The sequence below is a fragment of the Episyrphus balteatus genome, chromosome 2 (genome assembly GCF_945859705.1).
Source record: "Episyrphus balteatus chromosome 2, idEpiBalt1.1, whole genome shotgun sequence".
Classification (NCBI taxonomy): Eukaryota; Metazoa; Arthropoda; class Insecta; order Diptera; family Syrphidae; genus Episyrphus; species Episyrphus balteatus.
The window spans coordinates 111,775,245-111,791,013 of NC_079135.1; the positions used below are offsets into that span (position 1 = coordinate 111,775,245).

Genomic DNA, 15,769 nt, shown 5'->3' on the forward strand with positions numbered 1-15,769 from the left:
GACCATTTGCATCGAATCGTGAAACCCCCTATAGTTTTCAAATGATATCCCAAAAAGCATTACAACAACACCACAAAATCCCCACTAGAAAAATCGTCAAATGTAAATTATTCCCATGTAAACCCAAATTCAATCAAACTTTTGTCCATAAAATCAAACTACCTTATCATTATTTCATTTTTTCTCTTCACAAGATATTTCTATTCCTAAAATTTTATTTCGTACTGTACACTCCACCACTACTTTCATATAAAATTTATCGCTGTCAGAAAATCCAAATGGGCGGAAAGCAAAAAAAAAAGAAACTTCTTATATTTTTCTCTCTTCAACCCTGTTTAAGACAACCAGAGCAAGTGAACAAGATATATAAAACGAAATAAATCCAAAAAGAAATAAGCAAAAAAAAAATCATACTCCAAAAAAGAATAAACGGTTTTTTTATTCAGTCAAAGAAAAGACGTGCGGACGACGGATAAATAAAAGAAAAATAAATTCTGTTATTTTGTTTTTTCCCCATCAAAAATTATATACATAAATATATATACGTCCCGCTATATTCCTCTCGAATTTACTTGAAAACGATTTAAATCAGCTGTTGCAATTTACTCTCTCAATTAAAAAAAATTGAAAAAACAACCTCAATATCAAATTGGAAATTTTTATTATCAAAAAAAAAAAAAAAAAAGAAATAAAACAAATCCAGATTCAGATTTGTGTGCGTCTCGTTCTCGTCTCGCCTTCGTCGTTGTCATCCCAGACTCTGGTGTGGATCTCCTTTCTCTTTGTGGCAAATTTATTTTTTTTTATTCGTATTCGATTCTCTGATCTGCTTTGGCATCTCGGAATTCACTCAAAAAGCATACAAAAAACAACCAAGAAACAAAAATGTCTTGTGGTTATTAAAAAAATCTTGGTTTTCCGTGTTTTTCTGCGGCATAGTGAAATTTTTGAAAGAAAGTGCTGTCAATTGTTTCTTTTCTGGTGTTGATGTCAGCAGCCAAGCTTTATAGAAAAATCCATACGCACACCCCTTTTTCACTCTTGTCGTCTTCGTCGTTGTCGTAACTCTCGTAACAATAATTCTCCCATTGCCACCCCTAAATCATCCATCGTCGTCGTGCGTTGTTGTTTTTTTTTTCTCTATTGTTCCTTCTTCTTTCGCTCTTGTGAAATTTGTTTATGCAAAAAAGGTTTTAGGTTTTCTATCGACCAAAGTTAACTAAGAGCTGTGTCGGTTATCGGTTGTTATCCAACTAGAAAGAAAAAATCGTGAGAAAAAAAAGCCTCTTCCACGACGTAACTTTAGTCTTTTATCTCATCGTTGTCGTCCACCCACTTTTTACCGACTTTTCTTTCTTTCGTCACTCTTCACTCACTGATTTCTTATCATGTATCGTATCGGTCCAATTGGACGTAAACCGAATTTCCATTCGCGTGAGAAATGTCTAATTGGCCTTGTGTTAGCGACCTTGTGCCTATTGTGTTTTGCTGGAATTTTCTTACTTCCCGATAATTTTGGGGGTGAGCGCGTGCTCAAGGTTTATAAGAGTTTCCAAAAGGCCGGTCCGGAAATTTTTATACCGGCTCCGCCATTAGCAAATAATGGACATGGTAGCAAGGATACAGATCCTCATGTGTTGGGTGATCGGGTGAAATTACAAGCTAAAATTAAAGAAGAACTTGGTGATATTCTGGATAAACCAGAGATTCAGAGGAGAGGTGGTAGTGATGAAGCTAATGGTGGTGGTGAAGTTGTTTTAAATGAAAATGTTGGTATGGCACCGGTTATTGAGAATGACCTTCAGTCACAGCAACAACATCAGCAGATATTAGCAATGCAACAGCAGCAACAACATCAAGTTGTTGGAGCACTGCCACCACCAGCGCTGAAGGGTTCATTGAATGATGATGGACAAGAGATGATGCCAGTTGGAGATGTTGCTCAGATGCAAATGCCTATGGATGGGCATCCAGATCCTAGTGCGGCGGTGGAGGAGAAACGTATGAAAGTTAAAGAGGTAAGTGATATTGTTTTTGATTAAAGTTTTGTTTAAGTTAATTTTTTCGTTTCTAGGATATCTTGAAAAGTTGACAATAGTAGGGTTCAAGAAAATCTTCTCTAATTCATATCTATCAAAAGAACCTAGAACCTATAGATAATAGCCTTTTAAAACTTGAACTTGTGTAATTTTATTACCTGGCAACAGAAACAAGTTCTTAAGAAAGTAGTTCAAGACTAAAACAGAGGTTATTCACCTTATCAAGACTTAAATTTAAAGGGATTTACATAACCGTTTTAGCTCATTTAAGAATTCTCAGGTATATCATTCTCAGTCCCGTTGAATTGTATATAAATGATCTCATTGATGTAAGCAAACTCTCAATGTTTTTATAATTAGATGAAATTCATGGAAAACTTAACGTCAGTACCTACCAGTACCAAAGTTGTAAATGATAATGAACAACAAATTACGCAAGTTAAATAAATAATATGTACAACATTTTTTGACAACCGCAAGCAAAACCACATATAATCCATATTTTCTTATCAGTAGTTTTGTATTAGTGTTTGTTTTACTTTTTTTGTGAGTGTCAATAAAAATAAATTTTATTAGTAACATGTGTGATGAGTTTTACTGTATTGCCACATAAATGAGTAAACAATTTAAATGGTTGGAAGAATCTTGTGAATTTAAAGTAGGTATTTTTTTTAGCATTTTTTTTTTTCAACATATTGAAAATAGAAGAACATAATAGCTGCGTTCCTTTGGAAATATTTATCTACTGCTTAGTACTTAAAACTACTTTGAACTACTTTTGCTATACTGAAAAAGTAGTTCAAAGCAGCTTTAAGTACTAAGCAGTAGATAAATACAGTCAAACTTCTTTATAACGAACTTCTTTATAACGTAATTTTCTCTATAGCGAATTTCATTTCGTTCCCCTTCCCCTTAAAAAACATTCCATACGAATTAGTTTCTTTATAACGAAGTTCCCTATAACGAAATTCTCTTTATAAAGAACTAATTTTTTTTGACCCAAGAGCAAATTCGTTTCTTTATAACGAAATGTCAATTTTCAAATTTTAAAAAAAGCTCACTAGATTTGTATACCGAGTTTTAAAAGGGAACTCCCCGTTTTGGCAAGAATTTTCTTAAAGTTATTGTATGTATGTATGTTTGGATGCATGAAAAAGGGTACATGTGTTTTAGAAATTGTACGCATATAGACAGGTGAATCGTTCGTTTGAGTTTACATTTTAAGTTAGCCAATCACAAGGCTATTTCGCTATGAGAGAATATTGATAAAATTAAAAGTGGAGAAAAGAAAAGTATGTGGCTGAAAAATTTGATGTGTCGTTTAGTACACTATCAACAATGTTAACTAAAAATTTTAAAGTTATGATTCATGTGCATGTTCAATTTCAAAGTTGATATGTTTTAACTAAAAAATATAAATGAATAAATTTCCTTAAGATGAGTTCTTTTTTGTACCATATTATTTTAAAAGAACACATGCAGTATTAAAAAATAAATTTTCTATATAACGAATTTTTTATAAAACTTCTTTATAACGAAGCAATTTTTTGTTCCCTTGAAGGTTCGTTATAAAGAAGTTTGACTGTATTTCCAAAGGAACGCAGCTAATACATCAACAAAGAGATATGTACCTCAAAATTCTGCAAAGTATAAAGTGTTTTTGTTTTATAAAAACACTCGATATAATTAGACGGAAGAAAGCAGTATCAAAAGATGCACATCCAAAATTTGTTTTGATTTTCTATTTACATTTGAATAATACTTATAAATTTTCTAAAAGTCTAACCATAAAAATATGATAAGCGTAGAATTTAATACTGCTTAATATAGTTAAAACAAAAACCTCTACCTTTACCCCCTGTCCATTCTCAACAGTTTTCTATCTTAGGAATGTCCAATACAGGCAGTAAAAATAAAGTTTTTAAATAAAAAAAAATAAAGTATGTACTTTGTACTTGCCTGCCAATAAAGGGTTGTCACAATGGATCCATAAGGGTCTAAGTGTGTCAGGTAATTTGCCTGACAACTACTACAACCTAATGGCAATAAAGAATTTATTGACACGAAAAAAAAACTTTTCCTCCAAAATCTTGCAATGAACTTACAACAGTCCCAAAATTCCAAAGTATTTCGCTTGAACCAACTTTACTGATTATGAAACACAATAAGGCCCCGCGTTGTGTGTGGCATCACAGTTGAGTTCTTTAATAATTGAACGGATTGTATTCCTCATTCCTCTTACAAACCCTTATTTCGCGATATTTAAAAAAAACTGATGCATATCATACAGAAAATTCACTCTATTACAATTCTATATTACAGAATTTCTTTTTGGATACAAAATTTTAATGGTCTCATCATTTTTGAAGAAGAATTTTGTTGTTTTCAACAATAGATCACATTTTCGCATTAACTAGCATAGCCAGAAAATAAGTTGAAATTATTAAAGAAATTATTTGTTTGTTGTGTAGACTTCATAGCAGCGTTTGCAATAGTCAATCTGGCATGGCTGAAAGTTCTTGATGGATTATAGAAAAGTATTATCTTTTTCAAGTGCAACTGTCTGTGGTACATCTGCAGGTGTATTTTAATCCTTCTCATTTTAAATGGTGACTTTAAAGATTATCGAATTTGGAACTCACTCGAACTCGAACCACATTGAGCGTAAGCTTTGCAGGTAATAAAATAAAAACACTCCTCTACGGTAATAACTTGGTTTACAAGCACACAATCCTTTTACTTTTCAACTGCAAAAACACTAAAATATAGGATCTGCATATCAACTTCTTGAAAACAAAAGTAATGATTTTTGAAAACCGACAAATAAGGCTTGGAAACTCAATGACCAGTCGATAAATTTAAACTTTTCACACGCGGGAAGCAGTACTCCCTTTGTCTTTCTGAGCCCACATCCCTCTAGAACACCTATACGTACGGTGACCATATTTCTAGAAGCCGGGACAGATACAAAATTTGTTAGATAATTTTGAAAATAAATATTGATTTTTCAGAAAAAATATACAAAAAATTAATTCTTTTAAGAAGACTTCTCATATCGACGGTTAAACTTCATAACCTCGTAAGTCGTTCTTGCAAGTTTTTCAGAAATCAAAAAACAATATGTTGTGTTTCTTGTTTTTGTATGGGATCTATCAATACGAGTTTTTGAATTTCGTCATTTCTGAAAAATGTTCAAAACAACATTGTTGAACTGAATATAAGAAAAGATAGCTCTGAATTTTCTGAATTGTTTGCATTAATAATATTTTTTCGAATTTTTTTACTTACGAGGTTATGAAGTTTAACCGTCGATATAATTCTTCCTTATTTTGATATCAAGATTGAAATGATTTTTGGGAAAATTTTCGTTGAAATTATTTAAGCCGTTTACGAAATCAAGAAAAAGGTTTTATAATAGTTACGTACTGTTAATAACTTCTAAGAAAATATTTTTTCAAATAAAGTCGTAAGACCTGTTTTTTTTAACATTAAACATTTATTTTAAATGATTTTTAAATTGTATAGTAATTAATTAAACTTTTAACATGTCCTTAAAAGTTTTGAAATTTACCTGGGTTCTTTACTCTTCCATTTTAAAAACTAAAGCCTAGTCTAGAGGCGAACCGAAAATTTTTATATAAAACCAGCACAACGAAGTCATAATTCGTAAACAAAAATTTTGCTTTTCGTTGCACATTACGCAGCTTAACCAACGAAATTCTTACCTGTGCTTGAATATTTGTAGAGTTTTTTTTATCATTAGTCACTCACATTTAACTGTCCAGGTAATTTTTCTTTATCCAAAAGTTTTTTGACTCTGAATACCTACATACTTAGAAACTTTTTTGTTTTGGTTCAGCAGCGTAGGTACTTTATCCGAAAAATTAGAAAAAATATTCATTTCAAACCACTGTTTTTCCTGTTTGTCGTACAAAGTTTTTATTTTGAATAAAAAAATCTGAAATTTGCAAATACGGGACAGTCACGGGACAAATTACAAAATACGGGACACTTTAATAAAAACCCGGGACAAGCTGTAGAAATACGGGACAGTCCCGGGTAAACTGGGACGGATGGTCACCGTACCTTTACGTCAAGCCCTCGTTGCAGGGTTGTAGAATCTTTGCTTTTTGTAATAGCTCCATCGTCAGCAAATAATAACAGATGCACTTTTGGGTCCGTCACTTTACCTTCAAGCAGGTACTTGGGGACTGCAATAAAAAACAGAAAGCTCAAGACGCTTCACGAAATAGCCAAAAATCCACAGTGAAAGGGGTAACAGTTTTCTAAGTTTAACCATTTTTTTTAACGACTTATTCTATCAAATCCAACAGATCAGACACCAAATATTAGCCAAGACTCAATACTACTTAACTTCTCTTTATCAGTTAGTGTCTGGTTATTATTCAACTGCTTTTTTGTTTCAGGAAGCATGAACAAATTGTTACAAGTTTAAATGAGATAAACCGGAAGGATTAAGTGTTTGTACATCGAAATGACAAGTTTATTCACCTAATGTTACCAGTTTCATGCACATCCAAACAAGACTATACTAATTTTTTTTTATATTCGGTGTAGATTTACACTCACGTTAGAGTTAGCTCATCTTGCAATTTATAAAACTTATATTTTGGCCAACGCGATTAACAACCAGTTTCTAAAGAGCAAAAGATCTATTTAGTAATTTATTAATTAGTGACATGCTGTTGGTTTAGTCTGCATTCGCTTTATGACTTTCGCTGTTTTTCCACTGCAAAACTTGATATCTCTCGACTACGAAAGTGAAAACATTTTGATGCTAAAAACTTGATATTAGCAGAAAGTGAAACATGTTGTATTTGTTGGTCTTTCATAAAGATTTGCATAATTATAACTAACACAAGATCATCATTATCTCGTTTTTTTTTTGTTTGTGTTCGCTTGAGGCATTGGGCCACGTTCATAGTTTCATAAAACCACCTTAGAACAATATTCTTATACCTACACAAATATTGTTGCGTTGACATGAATCACAATTCAAAGAGCACAACAATAAATTTTCAAATTTGAATAAAGAATTTTTAAAGAAGCTATTCTCTTCTTTCTATTCTCTCCTCTGCTAGGTATCTTTTCATTTGCAAATTCTTTTTATAGCTCTTTGTTGTTGTTGGTAGCTATAAACTGATGGTTTTCATTCAATTCAAGACTAAAGGTATATCATCTACAGACCGGCCGGCATTTTTCATTTGAATTGTTTTTTTTTTTTTTATTAAAATTTCAAATAAAAGAATCTTGGCGCCAGAATTAGTTCAAAATGAACTCAATGATAAATTACATTTGCGTGGAAATATATTCAGAAAACTTAAATAATTGTTTATGTTTGTGGTAAAAAAAATTGACAGGTGGTTTCAATTCTGATGTGTGTAGTTTAACTTGCGGTATTTATAAACTATACAGAAATATACGAAGGCAAGTTTTGGAAAAATTGATATTTTGACGCTTTTGTTGAATTTTACTCCCACTTATATTTCAAATGTATAGATTTGAATATTTGATTGAGTCAGAATATACTAAATAGAAATAAACATTTATGACTTCTTGAAAAAGCTACTTACATTAATGAACTTTTAAACGGTTATTAAAACAAATCCCAGTTATCAGTAAATATTATTATCAGAAATAATCATATTGATACCAATCTATGGCACTTCAAATTTTTAAGTACATATTTGTCTAAGCTTATTTCATTCAATTGAAATCTTATCTCGATGAGTTTATAGTCTAGATTCAATAAAAAAAAAAACTGATGATTGTTATCAGCAGCGGTCACTTAACTTTACAACATTTTAAAGATAAGAACTGCAAATATGTATGTAGACATGCATTCGTATTGTGTGTTTAAAAAAAAACTATAAATATATTTATACAAAAATCAATGTTTGCATATTTGTGTTCTATGGAATACAATACCTTTATTGCAAATAAAATAAAAGTTTCCAACGTCGTAGGTGCGTGCTATGGGAATACAAAATGCAACACAGAGATGTTAAAATAAGCTTATTTAAATAAAAGGTTAGCAAACCTAAGCTATAAGCATTTAAAGACTTCACCGAAAGAAAAAAATTAGAAAAATCTAGATTCGATGGGCGTTGCTGTGATCGAGTTTTTAAGGTTTGTTTATCAAGGGGCACCGTAGTGCCCAGCCAAGTTCTCTAGCAACTTTGGCACTACACCCTTATTTACAGGAAACAACTCAGGCCATTTTCGACCATCTCTAACTTCCATACAAAAGATGCCAAAAAGTTCAAACTCGCTTCATTTGTTGAGCTGTTCAAAACCAAACTCCTTACAAGAGTTCCACTACTTACAACTGTGTTCATAAAAATAGCAGTGCTCTCCAAATAAAACAAAAATGCCTATATTATCGACGTTATAAAATATTTCACAAAAACTTCAAATAACAAATAACAAATTAAAGTATTTTATTAATTTTATTAATATTACCAGAAAAAAATTAAGATTGATTTTTTACCGTTGCTTTTGTCACAGATATATCAATTTTAAAAATTTGTGGTTGTTCACAAAAATATCAGTGCATAGCATTGTACTGCATCTATAAGGCAAAAAGTAAGAAAAACTATAAATATAACGTATAATATATGATCAAATAAATAAACTAATAGGTATTGAAAGTGTATTAATTTTAAGATTACAATTAATTCTTTGTGGATTAACCGTTATTTTAATGACTGGAATGCATCTTCGCGGCCTAAAGTCCATTTAATTTTGACACCTCTCGACTGGTATTGAAATCCACAAATCTCGCACTAACTCCCACAATTCTTTCGAATTCTTCGGTTTCACCTCATGGACCTCATTCTTTACATTCCCCCACAAGTTTCAAAGTGGTTAGGGTCGGGGGATTGTGTGTGAAACTTCATAGCGCATACCTTTTTCTCCTGAAACCATCATTTTGCCCCTTTGGAAGTATGCTTTAGGCCATTGTCTTGTCGGTATACCCAAAACAACTGCATTTCCTCTTTACCATAGGGTAAAATAACCTCCTCGAGAATTTTTACATACTCCATTATACCCTTGATGGGCCTTGATGGGATAAAAAGGCCCAACCCCGTTGTATAAAAAGCACCAGTTTCGCACCGCCATGCTTCACTGTTTTCACGGTGTATCGTGGATCGTTTGAAGCATTTTTTGGTCTTCTCACATACTCCCGACGACCCTTGGATCCCAAGAGGAGTAATTTCAATTCATTATAAATGAAACGTTCATGCCAAATTATATCACCTTATCACTATTAAAACCTCTTCTTACACCAAGGAGTTTTCCCACCAAGGCACTTCCAACAAATTATAGTAGCGTAAGAATTCTTTTTTTAAATCAACAATAGCGTCACCAGTTCCAGTTAGGCCAAGCTACTTTGTGAACACATTATATGGGCTACTCAGACGTATTCACAGAACAGGTCTTTTAGGAGCAGCTTAGCCGACCCCTCTTCCTTGGATTCATTAAAGGACCTGGATCTTCAAGTTGGGGGCTCCTGCCACTGGGGTCAATATCTAACATCCTAAACCTACTTTTTCTGAGAATAATTATATTATGACTGCTTCAAGAAAAAAATTTGAACCAAATGTTTTAACTTGTTATTATGAAGTATGTCTAAAAGCTTAAAAATTACATATTCTCAATACTAATTAATGTAAAAAAAAGACCAAAAAGTTTTAATGAAAACTAACCGAGACAAGAAAAAACCTTGAATATTTGTTTCCTTTAACAAACAATTGCGAAATAATTTAGTGAATTTAGTTCTATGTACTTTCCATGGCCTTTTTTCCCATAATTTTCCATAGCTTAAAACAATTTAATGTGTGTATAGCAAGTTAAAACAAGTTGAGGTTAAGAAAACCTTCAAGCCATGAAATACATTGATTGTCATGCATAAGTGAACATCAACCACATCAAATTAATAACATTGTATGGATAAAATCAATAAGGCATGAGTACTCGAAAATATAAAATTATTTTAAACATTAAAATAGGTATTCCAAACAACATGCTGCTAAGATTTCGTGTTTCCAAAATAATTTTTTATTTATAATCGACTTTCTTATCTCCATTATAATATACTCCAATCATATAAAGTAGGTATAATATTTAAATCGACCGGAAATCATTTCGCCGGTTGCTGATGTTTACAAATTTTGTTTGTATTAAAAAAGCAATAAAACAAAACAAAAAAGAGAAAGACAAATATCCCCCTTTCTGATTTCTACAATTATTTTAAATCGAATCAAAAAACTACATCGCAGCAATAAAAAATAAAATAATATTTTTTGAACAAAAACAACCCAAAACCAACTAGTGTCAGTGAAACATTTTGACATTGGCAATCAGCCAAGTGAAACGCACGCCACTATTTACCGGCGAAATCCCTGGCATTTCTTTTCACCGACTCTTCAAGCTCTTATGCACTGGCTTTGAAAATAAGTACTCATACGCCATACGCTATTTCGATTCCATCTGCACACTTATTCATGTGTCTGTTTGTTTGTGTGCATGCAATATGGAATTCCTTTTGTATGTTTAATCAAATTACCAACACCTACACAAATTTGGCTGTGTCATTATTATTGTCACGTTTTCTAGATTTTCTCTTCTGGCGACTATCAAACTAAAAATGCTGCTGGCAACAACGGTGACTGATCAATAAAAATAAAAAAAAACTGTTTGTATTATACTCGTACGTAGGCAATCGTAGTGTTGTAGGTATAACAATCTCAAACCGAGATTGCTCGAGATTTTTGTTGAACTTTGTACTTTGAGATCAATTTTGGTCAAGTCTCCAATTCCAATGCACAGACATACACATTGTAGACTAAAAATTAAATACACATTTTTGTTTAACTTGTCTTTTCAGTATTGTTGTCAAATGTTCTAGTTTTTTTTTTCGATGTCTCTTTCTGTGAGTTAAATTTATAAAGAACACGTAAGCGTTGTTGTCGTTGTTGAATCACAAATAAAGCTTAAACATAAGGGACTTATATTGAGGTCACTACCAAAAAACATAAACGAATGCTAGCCAGCGGTTCTTTTTTAAAAACAATTTGAGTGCAAATGACCAAAGCTTAGAGTTTGTTAATTCACAAAACAAAAATATAAAAAAAAGAAACAAGGAAATGCTTACTGTTTGCTGATTTCAGAATTCAAGAAACATTTCCTCATTTCGTAGAATGAGAAGAAGAAGAAGAAAATAAAATACACTAAAATTAACTGACGAAATGTGTTAATTTGGTTGGAAAGATTTAGGTCAGTTAGTTAATGAACTTGCATGTACATTGGTGATTTTTGTTATAATGAACACCGAGAAATAGATATTGTACTTAGTTATTTATGTTAAGCTTTGTTTTTAAGATATTTACTCATGTAAAAATTAATTAAACTAAATAAATATTTAGGAAGAGGTTTATTTCAGTTTGTTTTTTTTTTTACGTGTTAATCGATTCATCGTAAGGAGAGGGAGAGTCCACAGTACAGTCTTACTTTTAATTTCTTCGATCTCGTCAAAATACAGTGCAAATAGTAGGGGCTTAAGCAGCACCCTTGTCTAAACCCTATCTGGAAATTGTTCAGATACTTTGTTCAGATACTTTGCTATAAAGGGTCAATGCAGAAATTGTTGAATCGTACAACAGTTCTAAAATGTTTTCAAACTTTGTCAGGTAACTTTAAAAGAAATTTCTTCGGTCATGACATCATCCAAACTTGTTCAACAGTGCAGAGAGCAACTCTCAATACTAAGCGGAAGCCTCACAATCACTCTTGTCTGGATCTCAGAACATAGTGGTTTTGAGGGCAACGAAAAGGCGGATGAACTGGCCAGGCAAGGATCGGCCCTTCATGAGTCGCTAGCGGAAGCAGTAAACATTCCAATAGGAGTCATGAAGGGCAATATCTTCTCAAACTATTTAACAAAAGCTAATAATAGGTGGCACAGTTTGACTAGCTGCGCCATATCTAGGAAAATCTGGCCCACCTATAATAAATCCAAAACCAATGATTTGATCTCCAGACCCAGAAAAGACATCAGCAGTATCGTTGCGGTGTGCACAGGATATTGGCCGATAGGGGAACATGCAGCAAAGTTGGGTATTAGGGTGACCATCCGTCCCGGTTTACCCGGGACAGTCCCGTATTTCTATAGCTTGTCCCGGGTTTTTATTTAAGAAACTCGGGACGTATGAATGTCCCGTACTTTATAATTTGTCCCGTAATTTTCCCGTATTTCTACATTCTTTGAAATTTGTATTCAAAATTCTAATACTTTGCACGGAAAACAAGAAAACAGTGGTAGGAAAATAATAATTTTACTAATTTTTCGAATAAAACCATTAGTTTTTAAATCTTTTCGTCAATTATTTAGTTCTAGCTTGTGTTTTTCAGGTTGAAAAGCTACACCAAAAAAACTTTATTTCAAATAAGAAACAACATAAAACTTTTGAAATTAGGCTGGATTCTTTCTTAAGACATATTAAGGCCGTTTGCGAATTTAAATAGTTAACCCCGTGTAAAATTTTTTGACGCTATTGAGGTGAATAAAAATATTTCAGTTGTATGGCTTATTGTTTAATATTTATTAATGTTAATAAACAACTCTCACTATTTTGATTTAAAAAGTATTTTTTTAGAAGTTGTTAATAGTACCTATTATAAAACCGTTTTCTTGGTTTCTGACTTCCTCGTCAACAACTTAAATGATTTTAACGAAAAAGTTCCCATAAAATAGTTTAAGAAATTCCGATATCAAAATTTGGAAATTTTATGAAAACCCATTTTATTTAGGTATTTTTTTTTTTGATAATGAATGTTTTCAAAACGATCCAACGAATTTTGTATCTGTACCGGGTTTTCCCGCTAGAAATATGGTCACCACTTTTTGCTGCTAGAAATAGGTATACCACAAGATACTTACTTTGGACCAGCAAGAAATAGAAACGGTTTTTCATTTTTTTGCCCATCTCCTGCCCTCGCTAGGAATGGAGTACTCTATCTGGAGAGTGAATTCTTTAATGTCATAGATACATAACATCTCAGTATCAAAGATCAAAGACTTGATCTCGTTCCTCAATGCAACAAAGTGGATTTAGGAATGCCTTAACACTTGTTTTTCCCCTTTTTAAAACCAATTAAAAATTGACTTCAATTAAATCCATTTATCACTCACAGGTTTCATGAGTTTTGGTATTAAAACGGTGTATTCTGCGCTAATTGGGTCATCAAGCTAGGTTTGCTTTGACCGCCATCTCTACCTATTTACCAAGGCCGATTGAATAAGATATCCGCGATTTTTCATTTAAAAATTTGCAATATGGTCTCTAAAAGTCACTGAGGTAGACTAAATCGATTTTCTAAAGTCACACCCGTTACATCCTAATTTTAGGAGATTGTGACGTTGAAAGGCAGGTTAACAAAATTTAATTTTAAAAATATATTAACCATAAAATATATTGGATGTTGAAGCTATTAAATACCTTATTTAGTGAAAATTACACAAAAACAGGAATAAAAATGAAGTAACTGTTTCACTCCCGATACAATGGAAACACCCATATCCTTAATCCATGTGAAAGTGGAGAAAATTTATGAAGATCACAGTTTTTTTTTTTTTTTTTTTTTGATATACTTGAGTCTATAGGTTTTTTTGCTGCCCCGAAATCCAGATTTGGGAGCCGTAATGAAATTTTTAAAATTGTTTCCTAATCATTGCGAGAAGCAGTAAAAAGAGTGCTAGGTCTCCTACCGGACAATTTTTGAGGGTTATTAGTAACCTGTTCTGGTATAATGTTTTGAAGAGCAGTTTCTACCATCTCAAATCATAATTTAAAGGCGGATAAAGTGATGACATTTTCAGTTGACTAGTTCTTTTTTGCTGACGATGCTGCATGGATTGCGACAGGTTTGGATTCTACGTCAAAATAAACGTTTATATTTATTTAGTTCAGCATTCAAACTACTAATAACATGTATGATGGCAAGATGCTGCTGTATCTGAATACAATCTATATATAAATTAAAAATTTTGACAAACCACACTTTAAAGCGTAAAAGCACCTAACTGACTAACCTATAGAAAAATTCAGGGGCAAACATTTAAAACAGGTCAGAGAACGGTTTTGAGTTTACATAACAAACAACAAAGTATCTATGTTATCAGTTGATACAAATTATTGCAAATGTTCTACTTGCAGTAATTTGTTTTACACTGACTTAAGCAATGGTGGTTGCAATTTCTAAAACCAATTGATTAACACCTTTACACATTTTAACCAAATTTACGTTATTTGATTTATTTGGCAAAGAAAACTCCAAACAGGTTAAAAGAATTGTGCCAAGTCTAACATCGATGTTCTTGATACTTATTTTGAGCTGATTGATTGATTTCAAATTGACAAATCTATGTATGCTAGAAGAACATAGATACAACATGTGTTGTGTTACTATGACAATATTGTTTGTTTAAAACCTGACATTATCTTGTTTTGATAACTAAGAATCCCTGGTGATATAACCAAAAATCAAAAAAAAAAAAAATTGAATAAATATTAACTGAAGCAGTATTTGTTTAGGTTGACATATATTTTTTTCTCTATTTTTAAAATTACACATAATCTTAATGCGATACAATACAAAGTTCTTACAAATCATTTTCAAATTCATTATCACTTATCACTTTTACTTTTTTGACCTCGAATTTTTGTTGTTTATTCATCCATAATCAACTCATTGCGTTGTTTGTATAAAGAAAAGTGTTGTTTGAATACACAGAAGCCCATGAGCCATGAATAATCTACCTAACGCCTATTAATACAAAGTTACCACTCTTTATTGATGTAAATTCAAGTGGAATTACCTACTTATAAAGATAAATATAGAACACCGGGTATATTGAAGTAGTTTAGTATTTGAAGGAAGTTTGTAAATAAAATAGAAGCCAATAAAATTTATATCAAGTGGTTTGTTTAGGAAGGAAATTGTGAGCAAATAAGGTAATAATGCGGATAAACAAGCGTATTCACCTTTAGGCTATAAGTTCTTATCACATTTTCTATAAACACTTAGCACCCACGTTGACTCTTGACAGGTATTTGTATAACTTTGCATAGAACATTATCGGATAATGTAGTTCAATGGCTTTTTTATCATCAGAAAATACTTTTTACGTTTCACTAGCTTTGTAAATGCTCTTTGATTAGTTTTTTACAATCTTAATTTATGGGTTCATAGGAAATAGTAGAAAATATAATACAACAATATTTTTTGTTTTTGTTTTTTTTTATGCAGTTTACTTGTATGTACTTAAAAATTAATTAGCCTTATAATTATCATGGAGTGCTAATTAAAATAAATTTTGTGAAATGTTAGCTGACAAAATTCCTCAAATATTCTAATAATTTGACACTGTTTTACAAATCGGTGCATTTGGAATTGCTAAGACTTTTAACGATACATACCTAAATTGACTGATCTTTAAACTATTTAAACTATTGAAATATTGTTATTTTTTTTTTTCTGAAAAGACCTATAAATTCAACGCTTATCCATTTTTAGGATTTTAGAGAAGCAGTAATTTTTTGTAGATTATAATAGAATGTGAGTACAAAATCAGTCCTAATTTTTAATGAAATCTCCCGGGAAAATGTTTTCGGAAAAAGAGCTCACAATTAAAAAAAACTTAGAGA

At 31.8% G+C, this 15,769-nt stretch overlaps 1 protein-coding gene across 1 annotated transcript in view; it reads left to right on the plus strand.

Moving 5' to 3' along the window:
• Window positions 1-427: 427 nt before the first annotated feature.
• The window catches only part of LOC129908772 (mannosyl-oligosaccharide alpha-1,2-mannosidase IA), a 235,158-nt gene continuing 219,816 nt past the window's right edge, over window positions 428-15,769 (plus strand). The window contains exon 1 of the mRNA XM_055985532.1: window positions 428-2,018. Coding sequence (XP_055841507.1) covers window positions 1,389-2,018 — 630 coding nt within the window. The 5' untranslated portion in view covers window positions 428-1,388. The remainder of the gene's footprint in view (window positions 2,019-15,769) is intronic.